Raw genomic sequence first — 11,273 nt, 5'->3', positions numbered from 1 at the left:
ATAATTAACACTATTTGTATGGATCTTTTAATAACATAACTATCACTTATTATTGTTAATAAATAACGGTACAACGCTGAAAAAGATAGATACTACTATATATATATATATATATATATATATATAGAGAGAGAGAGAGAGAGAGAGAGGGAGAGACACACACACACACTCTTCATTCATCATCAAACTTATACCCACCACAGAACTCTGGTAAAACGTATTTTTTTTAATATTCTTTTATAGCTTTATCATAATAAGAGTTTTTTTGTTATACCACTGAGAAATTCGGAGTGTTTGCTTGGAAAATTTTCATCATGTAATCTACCAAAGCACGTTCCATCCATTTTTATGACAAGCAGCGGGTGTCACAAGCCTGCGTATTGCTCGATTTTGGTCGGGTCGGTTCAGTCCAGGTTGGGCAAACTGGTTACCATGATGGAGTTAGGTCTGGGCAGTCTTGATAAGACCGACTTGAGCTTGGCTACCATCAACCCCATTCCGGATTTGGACAGACCTGGCCAGGCCCAAACCCAGCTTAGCCCTTGTTGTCACCAACATTTATTGAGGCACTCTTGGTGGGTGGCCTTAAAAAATAGTTAATGAGACCAACCAATGACGATAATGCAATATGCATTTAGAAGGAGTTTTGGCAGATGAGCGCATATGCCTTAATAAGTTTCAGCAATCGCCACCTAACCAGCGCCGAAATTAATATTCTAACCACAATAAGTTAAACTGAAAGATTGTTAAATGTAGTCATAAATCTTTATTGGTGATAAGTCGTTGCCCATATGATGACCAAAGTATATTTATGTCAAAAGTAAATTTTGGTATCTTGAGAAAGAATGTCTTAATTGGACCAACTTTCCTTGACAGATTCGCAAGAGATTGAACGTTTCTCTCAGCAGAAAAATATTCACCTTTCGAAGTCCCATACTGATCCCAACAGAAATATAAATGCAAAAGAGGAAATCAAATAAGAAGAAAAGGAGTAGGTAGCCCCATCTTTGGATTACTATAATAGATAAATTTTTTTGTCAAGATAGATGTGTAGTTATGGAGGTGGGCGACATCACAGTTTTTAAAATGTTGGAACACTTATCTGCACGAAATTCAAAAATTGGTTGAACTCGGCAGTTTCTATAAATTGTTGAACAACATTATGTTTGAGCAATGAGCAAGTCAAATTATCTATCATGAGCATATCTGCAACAAGAAACAACAAAAAAGAGTAGGCCTTTATTCTGATACGGCATTTTATTTTTTCTAAAGTCACTTCATATATTATTATGCTATGTCTAGTAGGCTCTCTTAAAATATATAGCAAGATCACATATAAAAAAGACCTATGCAGGTGGCAACTAGCATCAATCATCATATGAATATTGATGCCTCAATAGTATTTCAATGATGCCAATCATTTCAATTTTCACCAGCAATTTAAAAAGAAGAAAAGGAAAGTAGGCTTCTTCATCATTATGATCATGAAGAACCAGAGAATCTAAGTTTTCTTAAAAAAACATGGCTATCAGTGGCTTTATTGTTTGTGTAAGCTATAAACATGCAATGGAGGAGCTCCAGAGCCATAATAGTGTTGCGTGGTAGTTCAAAAATGCCGAGAGCTATGGCACTTGATCAGTCGTCATATTATGGAAAAAACAAGCTCTTTGCATCTTCTCATGGGTGGCAGCGCCGCCGGAGAGTCAGCACGGTGCGGTTAGGAAACAAGAAGAGGAGACTGGTGCTAGGCTTTCGTGTTGGCCGTCGGTGCTTGTGCTTGCGCTTCCGGTCTATGGTGATACTACTCCACCAGATCAAGAAGGCCTTACTTGACAGGAGGCTTTGGGAATCATACTGCTCTGCACGGCCTGCCTTCCAGTTCATGAACTCATTTCCTTTTCCTGGCATTTGAAGAGCTGATTGCTTCGCAATAGAAAGATCTGAACCATCACTTCAAAGTACGAAAGTGTATTTATTTGCTGCGACTTTTCTGTGTGCATGTCTTCAGTACGTTTGTAAAAGAGACCCTTGAAGATTCAGAACATCTAGGTGTGCTTTTGTATATGACAAATATTGCATTAGGGTGTCTATAAAGGATCCTTGCTTGGTGCAGTGATGTTCTGAACATTGGCAGCCCCTTACCAGATTATGCAAAGGAAAGCACTTCGAGTACAAAACTGTTGACCTTTTTCAACTTGAAACCCAAAACAAAACATACTAACAAAATGAATGGAACAGAACCTTTGTCGGAATGGCAGGCCACTTCATATCAGTGTTGTCGGATAAGTGTGTCCGGTCATGCGTCACAGCCCCTAGCCAATGCTGGGGCAGGCATGGTCTCTTTTGTTCATCAGCCAAATCTTATCATCAGGAGAAAGTCTAATTCTCTTTATCTTTGTATAAATGATACAGCTGATCCTGCTCACCATCTCTTTGCCATATAAATGCTTACAGTGAGCAGTTGAGAATTCAACGGGAGAGAGACTCAATTGTCAAGGTTGTTAGAACTTCTCAAATGGTCAATATGGGAAACAGAATATCCTAGCAACTATTGTTTGAGACAACTCAAAAAACAATTAATCAAGTGTCCCATAGTTGAGTGTTAGGATCTAATTAACTTCTAGATATACAAGAGAAAGACAGACAGGCTTTGTAGTGTCTACACTACAGTAACAAATTTTTGTTTTTGCCTTCATCTTTTCATTATTACAAGTATCCTTAAAAAAAAAAAAAACAAACCATAGATAACTGGCACTGTTATGAACAGCAATTCCCAAGTATCTCGCCTCACCTCATCAGGTCACATTACCATGTTAACAATGTAAAATACTTTTACAAACAAATCATACTTGCTGTCAACTTTTACACTCAGGAACCAATTTTGCATCCTTCCCCACAATTAGCATCAGTAGCTTCAAACTTCAAAAGTATAATCAACAGAATGGTAAGTGTAAATGTAGTGAGCAATTTAGAACTGGAACACCCCCGTGGTTCAAATCAAGCAAAGGCTAAAACTGATCGAATGAGCTTCTACATGCAACAGTCAACTGGCAGGAAAAAACAGTTGACCCAGAGACTAATGGCCTCTTTCTTTGTCCCAAGTTTAACCCTTGTTGAGAATTGAATTACTTCAGAAAAAATTCATATATGCATCTAACAACCTATTCCAAACATATGAAAATATTTTACTTCAAAGATGTAGGCCTTCCAGTGAATCTTTAACAACTAATTCAGGTCCTTGAACAACTAACTTGCAGCATCCTTGGACATGAACGAGTCAATTCATCCAAAAACATGGCAAAAACTTACTGATTCTCAGATGAGCATGTTTAAAGTCAGGAACAAACTGCAAAAGTACTTATTTTGCTGTATGTCCAAATCTTTCTCAATCATGCCAAAGAAACACTGTGTCAGGAACATATCCAATACTTTTCATGTTTAGGGTCAATCCTCCTAGGACTGAATAGATTAGTTCACCTTGTCCATGAGTCTTGTCTTTTGCCACAAATGCATTCACCTCATTCTTCACTTCGATCCAACTGTACCCAGTTTCCTTTACAATTCCACTGTGATTCATGCCTTTTCTGATTTTCTCCACATCAGCCCACATTCCTGCAGATGCAAACATATTAGAAAGCATAATCCGTGATCCACTATCCCTTGGGTCTGTAGCTATAGCTAATTCAGCTGTGTGCTTTGCCAAATTGATGTCTCCAAATTTTCTACACGCACTAAGCAAACTCCTCAACATGACTGCATCTGGTACAATTGGCAATTGTTCCAAAAATAACTTCACTTCATCCAATTTGCCAGCTCTGCCTAAAAGATCAACCATGCAAACATAATGTTCAATTCCAGGTTCAATATTGAATTTGTGCTTCATTGAATGGAAATGTCGAAGCCCTGTCTCAATAAGCCCAGCATGGCTACAAGCAGAAAGAATTCCAACAAAAGTAACATAGTTGGGTTCAATACTTGTTTCTTGCATTTTCTCAAACATTACAAAAGCTTCAAAAGCATGGCCATGTTGAGCATAACATGATATTATCGAATTCCAGCAGACCACATCTTTGCTTGAAATGGCATCAAAAAGTTTCCGGGCATCCTGAATGCTTCCACACTTTGCATACATGTCCAGTAAAGCGTTTGAAACAAATGGCTCTGAATCTAGGCCATTCTTCATGACATGGTTATGGAGCTGCGAACCATGCAGCAGGGAAGCCAATTGACTGGCTGAAATAAAGCCAGCTACATAAGTAAATTTGTCGGGAACCATTCCTTCATGCTGCATTTCTATGAGGAGTTTGAGAGCCTCTTCACCATTTGCATTTTGAGCATAACCAGATACCATTGCATTCCACACTACAATATCCCTTTCTTGCATTTCTTCAAAGACAGATCTTGCATCATCCACATTAGAAGACTTGGAATACACATCGACAAGAGCACTTCCAGCATAAAGATCTAATGACATTCCCTCCTTGATCATGAGGACATGAATTTGCCTACTCAACCATAGATCTGTACTCGATAATGACGCTCCCAGCACACTGACAAACGTCAAGAGGCTGAGTTTCACTGATGTCCACCTCATCTGGTTAAAAAGATCCACCACTTCTTGAAGCTCACCTTGTTGAGCATACCCTTCAATCATTGCATTGAATGAAACAACGTTATAGTTGATCATTGCATCGAATATTTTCCTAGCATCTGCTACAGAGTTGCACTTTGAGTACATGTCGACAAGACCATTATTGACATATTCGTCCTGGACAATGTTAGCCTTGATAGTGTAGCAATGTATCTGTTGACCAAAGCTGAAATCCTCAAGCGCACCGCAGGAATTGAGACTAGCTGTGCAAGTATATCCGTCTGGCCTCCACCCCTGTCTATTCATCATTGAGAACAGCAGTAGAGCGTCCCAATCAAAAGAGTTCTGCATGTAACCAGCAATCATTGTAGTCCATGAGACCACGTTCCTAACAACCATTTGATTGAATAATTTACGTGCAATACTCAACTGTGAACATTTTGAGTACATATCAATAAGCACATTAGTTACCAATACGTCTAACTCACATTGTTTCCTCGTGATATATGCGTGAATTTGTTTGCCGTGATCAAGCAATGAAAGAACTGAACAAGCACTAATCACACTAGAGAGGACGTACCTATCAGGCTGAAGATCGGTTTTCACCATCTGACTAAACAGTTCAATTGAAACCTCGCTCCTTCCAACAAGTGAGTATCCAGCAATAATGGCCGTCCAACTAACTGCATTCTTCACAGGTAATTCCTCGAAAACCAACCTAGCTTCTTCAATGTAACAATTCTTGGTGTAAACATCAATTAGAGCCGTACCCACAAAAACATCAGCGTAAAGACCTGCTTTGATTGCATAATCATGCAACTGGGCAGCCTCTTCCACTGCGCCTAACCCCGAACAAGCCCGCAAAACACTAGCTAAAACAAACTGGTTCGGCTTCTCATGTGTCGCTTGGAACTGAGAGTAGAGTAGCAGAGCTTCCTCTCCACGACCATGCTGAGCAAACCCGGAGATGATGGTTGACCATGATATGAGATTCCGCTGACGCATTCCATCGAACAACTGGCGTGCTTCCCTGAAACAACCAGTTTTCGAGTACACATTGAGGATGATGTTCTCTAGAAAGATGTCCGGCAAAAGGCCTAGAAGTACAGTTCTTCCATGAGCTTTTTTCCCATCCATGGAAGAATTCGTAGCGGCGCATGATTGCAAGAAGGTGGCCAATTCCTGCCTAGTTTCTCCAAAACTATGAACTGGAAAGCTTAAACGGGAAGACTGGTATGATGAGCAAAGGCAGGATAAGCGTTTAATGGGAAGAGGAACAGACCTCTGCAATCTCATAATCCCATCAAAATTTAGTCCAAATGAGAAACAGAGAGGGAGAGACTGGAATGGATCGATAACAACCAGTTGAGTTCAGTTCACACAGTGCATTCACGATCATCACATGGGTAGCGTCCAAGATGGGTCAACATCGAAATCCAGGTGCGATTAGCCAGGATTAGCTCAAGATTCAAGATCACTGATCAGAAGACCTTGTAGATTCTAATTTGTAAGTGGACCTGCGTGCGTCAAGGAGAGCCGATTGCAACATCCAACGAGTCGGTTTTTAAGTTTTAATCTTCATGATGGCTGAGGAAAAGGAGGAGCTTATAAGCTTTATTGCAGTAATGCAATTGTCAGTCTGTGGGAAGCCTACTTTAAACCATTTGAATGACACCAAAGTGACGTTAAAAAACTTGATATTACTCTAGGACGTCTTTAACTAGTTTTTGACGATGGGCCCATAAAACTATCTTAGTTGATCTTAAAAATAATGATATGCACGTGTTTGCTTAATCAAAGTCTCTGTAAACACGTATTCAGGACAACATAATTAAAATTAAACAGTTTATTGAGATTAAAACCTGCTCCATGCAACGCATCGTCCACTGAGATAGAAATCCTAGTCCCATAGCATATGAAATGTTGACCATATGCGTGACACACAATATGGATGACATTTTTTTTAGTGAACCTAGTGTGCGACTCATCTCTGATCTTGGAAGGTTGGTGCATGGTCGGGCGAGGTTGGTAGGCAGCCAGTTTTCATTTTAAACAGCTAAACGACTCTAATAGATTAAAAGTGGTTATTGGATCTTCCAGGGCTCATGAAATAAGCTACTTGAACAGATAGCTAGTGGATCTTCGAGGGTTGATGAAATAGGCTTATTGAACAGAGTGGTGGAGGGGAGAAAGAATAAATCTGTTTGTTCCAACTGTGATTGTAGGGAAACTCATTGCTTTTGATAGGGTATTCCTTGTTCAGAAACTAAACTGTAAAGAGTCTGATTGTATTTTTCTTTTGTTCTGCAATAAAACTTAGCACTAACTTATTGAAATTACTCAAACAAAAGCATGTTCTCTCACAAATCCGCAAGGTTAGTGTAGTAGAACAGGCCTTGGCTATCAAATTGCCACTTGTGGTTCAATTTTATCCATTGCTCAGCTTTTTCCCTTCAGTTTAGGCTGAAACATAAGTGCCATGGTTTGGTACAACTGGTTGGCTCAGCGGCTGGTAAACAGCCGGTCGTCGGTTCATAATAATAATCATAGTCACAATAAATACGGTAAAAGTTATCTTTCTCGAGAAAATCTCAGAAAAATTAAAAAAATAAAATAAAAAATCTTAAAAGGAATGCAGAAAAAAGCTAAAATAAAAATGCAATAATAAAAATTCATTTTTTTGAATTTTTCTTGTTTTGTCAGTAAAATGGTTCTTTTACAGTTTTATATGGCTGACCTATTTTTGAAGTATAAAATAATTTTCTTTTTTGAAAGAACGTGTCTTTGTCACTACTACATATACTATTTAAGTAACCGAGGTTTTAAAAATATATAATGTTTGATATCATGTCTGCCGTAGTACTCAGAACGATAAAGCACCTGATTAGGTCGCAGACACATGCAGCTTGTGGTTTAACTTGCATTTCTCAATCTACTTTCGTACTAACGGGCCGGCAATTAGTTAGTTGGTCTAACCAGAAAATACTGACACTAAGATGCCACAAATAATTGCAGGCTCATTTGTATGAAAAATAAAACCATGTTAGGAACAGCATTTTAGTGTAAAACCACGTTTTCTAAAACCATCCTTGATGCTAAAACAGGTTTCCGACAAGCCTTAACATCATATAATTAGACACAGAAAATAAGGAAAGGCAACGAGTGACAAGAACTGAAGCACTGCAACATCCGGAAAAGAAGGCACGGATGCCGTAATTAAGCTTTTGCAAGTGCACAAATAATGGCAGCCAAAGACCATCGAAATCATTATGTTAAAAGACAAAGGGTCCTTGTTCATCTTTCACTGCCATCCTGCAATCATTGTCCCCACAAGTAAAAACAGAGGAGTTCACGAGATGCAAACAACTGAAAGATACAGACAGGCTTGGTATCTGCAAACAGTGTGGCATACAAGACGATTTACAGGTGGGGAGATAACTCCTCTGAATGCGAAAGATCTATCCGATCAGTGAAGCAACAAATCACACTAACAGACATTCCAATAAAAACAAGATCAGAAAACTGGATGATCAGCTGCAGCTGAAGGAATTACTTAAACTTAAAGCCATATCATGATATGTGCATGTTACTTTCAGTACAGCAAGTTCTCCATGTCCTGTAGCCTGAATCATCAAGTGCTATCAATGAAGTGGCCAGAGTTGCTTTTGCAGAAAGAACCTGACAAACAGCACGCTTGAGGTTACCCGAACCAGTTACCGAGCTCCGGTACCACGATAATAGAATTCAGAGTGCTGGAACAATCGAAAATTGGAGATGTGCAACCAAATGTTTATACAACATACATGACCAAGTTACAGAAATCACTCCATTGAACTGAGAGGTATTACATGAGTTAACAAATAATCAGGATCTCTCTCAAGGCCACTAAACTAACTCAGGAAGGTGATGGCCATTCTTTTCGAATCTCAAAGGTGTAACTGATGTCCAAATAAACCTTGCCGTCATCATCAACAAACTGCCAAACAAAGGAATAGAAATATTTTATGCATGTTAAAAATAATAATACTAATAACAGCAACAAACTCAGATGACAAACTATAAATCTCAATCAATTTAAGAAATGCATACTTTAGTTCTGGCTGAGTAGGAGCCCCTTGCAAAAATCCCAGATGGTGTGGTTTCTTCCTCTAGTTCATAAGTGTAAGGTTCTTGCTGAGGACTGAAAGTTCCTAGCATCACTCTTGTATTATCCACTGTAAGAATTGAATTTGGACTTTAGATTATTCTCTAATGATACAAACTACAAAACAATTAGAGCAGATGCATTAGAAGTTCAAAGAAAATTGTGTAGTTGAAAAATAAAAAAAGCAACTTGAGAGTTTTATTAAAAAAAATGTGAGCTGTGCACGCACATGAATAGCAGTCAAAGTCACGGGGCTATCAGTATTGTAGACTTGGCAACTATGATACCCGAAAAACCATAAACTGTAATGTTCCTGTACACCAAGCACAAAAAAGTTTTGTTTCAAAGTATCTAACACACCGCGTTCATAAGACCAAACAGAACATTGAAATCTTGACGTACAGTAAAAGGATACCTAGAAAATTTTCAGAACTAGAATTAGTGGACTTCAGCAAGAGAAAATCCATGTATCAGATGATTACATGAATTTAAGAAAACCAGAAAATTCATGAAATTGCTTTCATCTGCAGCTAGACAAGCATGGATTTCCTTTATTGAGCTAAACCTCAGTCAACAAGTAATCACTACACATGTCAAACAACAAATCGAGGCTAAAACCTCTAAAAAAACAGTTATAGCGAAAAGGATTGTCGAGTTCAGCATCTGAACCAGTTTTTTAGGAAAAGGAAAAAAAAAAAGGAGAAATGCGTTCCCAGCATCTTCACATATCCATAAAGAATCGCGACACCATTTTTTTTTTTAAAAAAAGACAGCAATCCAGGAAAAAGCAGGAAAAACTTGTTTATAACAAGGCCAAGACTAAGAAATCTTGCCTCTCATGCCAGTCTTCCACACGGTGTTGGTATACTTGAGTCCAGAAACGATGTTATTGGAGACCAGGAAGGTGAACTTGAGACGGTAACGGCTTCCATCCTTGAGCGCGAAAGCGTAACCCTTCGAATTGGGCATAAACGGAATCGGCAGTTCGAGATCAGGCCGATCAGGCGATAAGATTGTCAGACTCAAAACTTTAACCTCTGGTTCAAGGTTCTCTGTTTCAAAGAGAAGTAAAGATTTAGTTTCATTACAAAAGAAAAACAGAAAAAAGTTGATGCGAAAGAGACAGAGAAAGCAAATATATTAAGGTAACAGTAAAATAAGAACTTCTAAAGAAAATAAAATGAACAAGTAAAAAAAAAAAAAAAGATGAATGAATAATTCAATTGCTGCAGGGTACCTCCAACTGCAGCCAAATCCACACTTCCAAGCAACTGTTCTTTCCACCTCATCAGGCTATCATCATCCTAAAAATATGTTTCGCCAAGTTCGTAAAGAAGTTTTAGAACACAAAATCTAAGACATTAAATATCAACGAAAAAACGAGGAGAAACAATACAAATGAGAAACACTGGATGCCATGCAGGTAAAAATTGAGAAAAAAGAAAAAATACACTTGCTACGGATACCTTATCTTTCTCGATTTGTTCTTTGAGGGAGCACAGAGGACCAAGATCAATCTTTTTTGCATTCTTAGACTTAACAGACTCACTGTCTTCCTCATCATCATCGTCATCATCACCGTCCTCAGCATCCTCACCATCCTCAGTAGAGTACATGGAAGCATGGCTGAGTTTCCTGGTCAACTTTGGAACATCATCGCTACTACCAGGGCCATCGCCTGAAGGGCCAGCGGAGCCGCCATTACCCTCCAGGACTTCATCTTTCTCCAGTTCCGAACTAAACCCGACATTCTTCACCGCTCCCATGACAGCAGACATCTCTCTCTGTCGCTCTCTCTCTCTCTTTTTCTCTCTCTCCCTTCAGTGTCTGAGTTCTCTGTTCACAAGAAAATCCAAAAAAACAGAGACACCCATGAAAGGGGAACTCCCGCACACGGTAAAACAAGACGAACTTCACAAAAAGGAGAGATACCCATCAGAGTAAAACGAACAAATCGACATGGAAGAGGCGCCGTTTCGCCATGAAAACAGAGGAAGACCAAGCGGGGGTGGAACAAAAAATAGGAGAAGCAGAGGCGGACCTTTTTTGGCGGGTGCCTGCCATAAGAGGTTCTCTCCGAGGGAGGTCGCTTCGTGGAAAGCTCTCTGCAGCGGAAAAAATTGTGGCGTCCCGCCGGCCTTATCTGGACGGAGTTCGAATCCCTCCTACCTCCGAGTCGCTAAATTTAGAGGGCGAGGCAACGGCCGCTAAATTTGGAAGACGGCCGGAGGAGACTCATAGGAAGACCTAAGTCCTTGACCCCAAGACCCTCGTTTGGTCCCTAGTGGGTCAAACCAGACCGAGCCCACCTGCGCCTGTTACTGTCATTGACTTTGGTCCTTGCTTATTCCCTTCCTAGAGCAATCTATACGGCGAAATCTTAGGTCAGTTCAGTCTTTCTTACTCAGTCCAGTGTCCGGACTTGTTTGACTTGGCTCAAGTCAAAGACTGGGTCAAGCCAAGAGGCCCAAGACCCAAGTCCTGGATTTAACTTTTCACATGGTTCAAGACTTATAGGAAATCGGAATCAACAGGAAC

The 11,273-nt window shown here is 39.6% G+C and overlaps 2 protein-coding genes across 4 annotated transcripts; both read right to left on the bottom strand.

Annotated features, from left to right (window-relative positions):
• Positions 1–1,353: 1,353 nt before the first annotated feature.
• LOC116249700 (pentatricopeptide repeat-containing protein At4g39530) lies at positions 1,354–6,161 on the bottom strand. Its single transcript, XM_031622912.2, has one exon. It carries the CDS (start codon positions 5,885–5,887, stop codon positions 3,386–3,388), a length of 2,502 nt encoding a protein of 833 aa, XP_031478772.1. The 5' UTR covers positions 5,888–6,161; the 3' UTR covers positions 1,354–3,385.
• A 1,947-nt stretch (positions 6,162–8,108) lies between these two features.
• Positions 8,109–10,934, bottom strand: LOC116249720 (rho GDP-dissociation inhibitor 1-like). 3 transcript variants are annotated; one of them, XM_031622940.2, is made up of 6 exons: positions 10,777–10,934; positions 10,202–10,571; positions 9,973–10,039; positions 9,569–9,787; positions 8,681–8,805; positions 8,109–8,567 (listed from the first exon to the last, which is right to left on the bottom strand). In XM_031622940.2, exons 2-6 carry the CDS (start codon positions 10,511–10,513, stop codon positions 8,487–8,489), a joined length of 804 nt encoding a protein of 267 aa, XP_031478800.1. In that variant the 5' UTR covers positions 10,514–10,571; positions 10,777–10,934; the 3' UTR covers positions 8,109–8,486. The 3 variants fall into 3 exon arrangements, with proteins under 3 accessions (XP_031478800.1, XP_031478802.1, XP_031478801.1); XM_031622942.2 differs by having other exon boundaries at positions 10,668–10,919; XM_031622941.2 differs by lacking the exon at positions 10,777–10,934 and having other exon boundaries at positions 10,202–10,766.
• Between the last annotated feature and the right edge of the window lie 339 nt (positions 10,935–11,273).

Source organism: Nymphaea colorata, chromosome 3 (genome assembly GCF_008831285.2).
Source record: "Nymphaea colorata isolate Beijing-Zhang1983 chromosome 3, ASM883128v2, whole genome shotgun sequence".
Lineage (NCBI taxonomy): Eukaryota > Viridiplantae > Streptophyta > Magnoliopsida > Nymphaeales > Nymphaeaceae > Nymphaea > Nymphaea colorata.
Note: the sequence above shows the minus strand (reverse complement) of the source record. Positions and strands in the feature narration are given on the sequence as shown.

Coding starts and splice junctions, on each gene's coding strand:
- LOC116249700 (XM_031622912.2), bottom strand. CDS start 5,887: ATGAGATTGCAGAGGTCTGTTCCTCTTCCCATTAAACGCTTATCCTGC.
- LOC116249720 (XM_031622940.2), bottom strand. CDS start 10,513: ATGTCTGCTGTCATGGGAGCGGTGAAGAATGTCGGGTTTAGTTCGGAA. Junction 10,040..10,201: donor AACAAATCGAGAAAGATAAG/GTATCCGTAGCA, acceptor ACATATTTTTAG/GATGATGATAGCCTGATGAG. Junction 8,568..8,680: donor CCTACTCAGCCAGAACTAAA/GTATGCATTTCT, acceptor TTTGTTTGGCAG/TTTGTTGATGATGACGGCAA.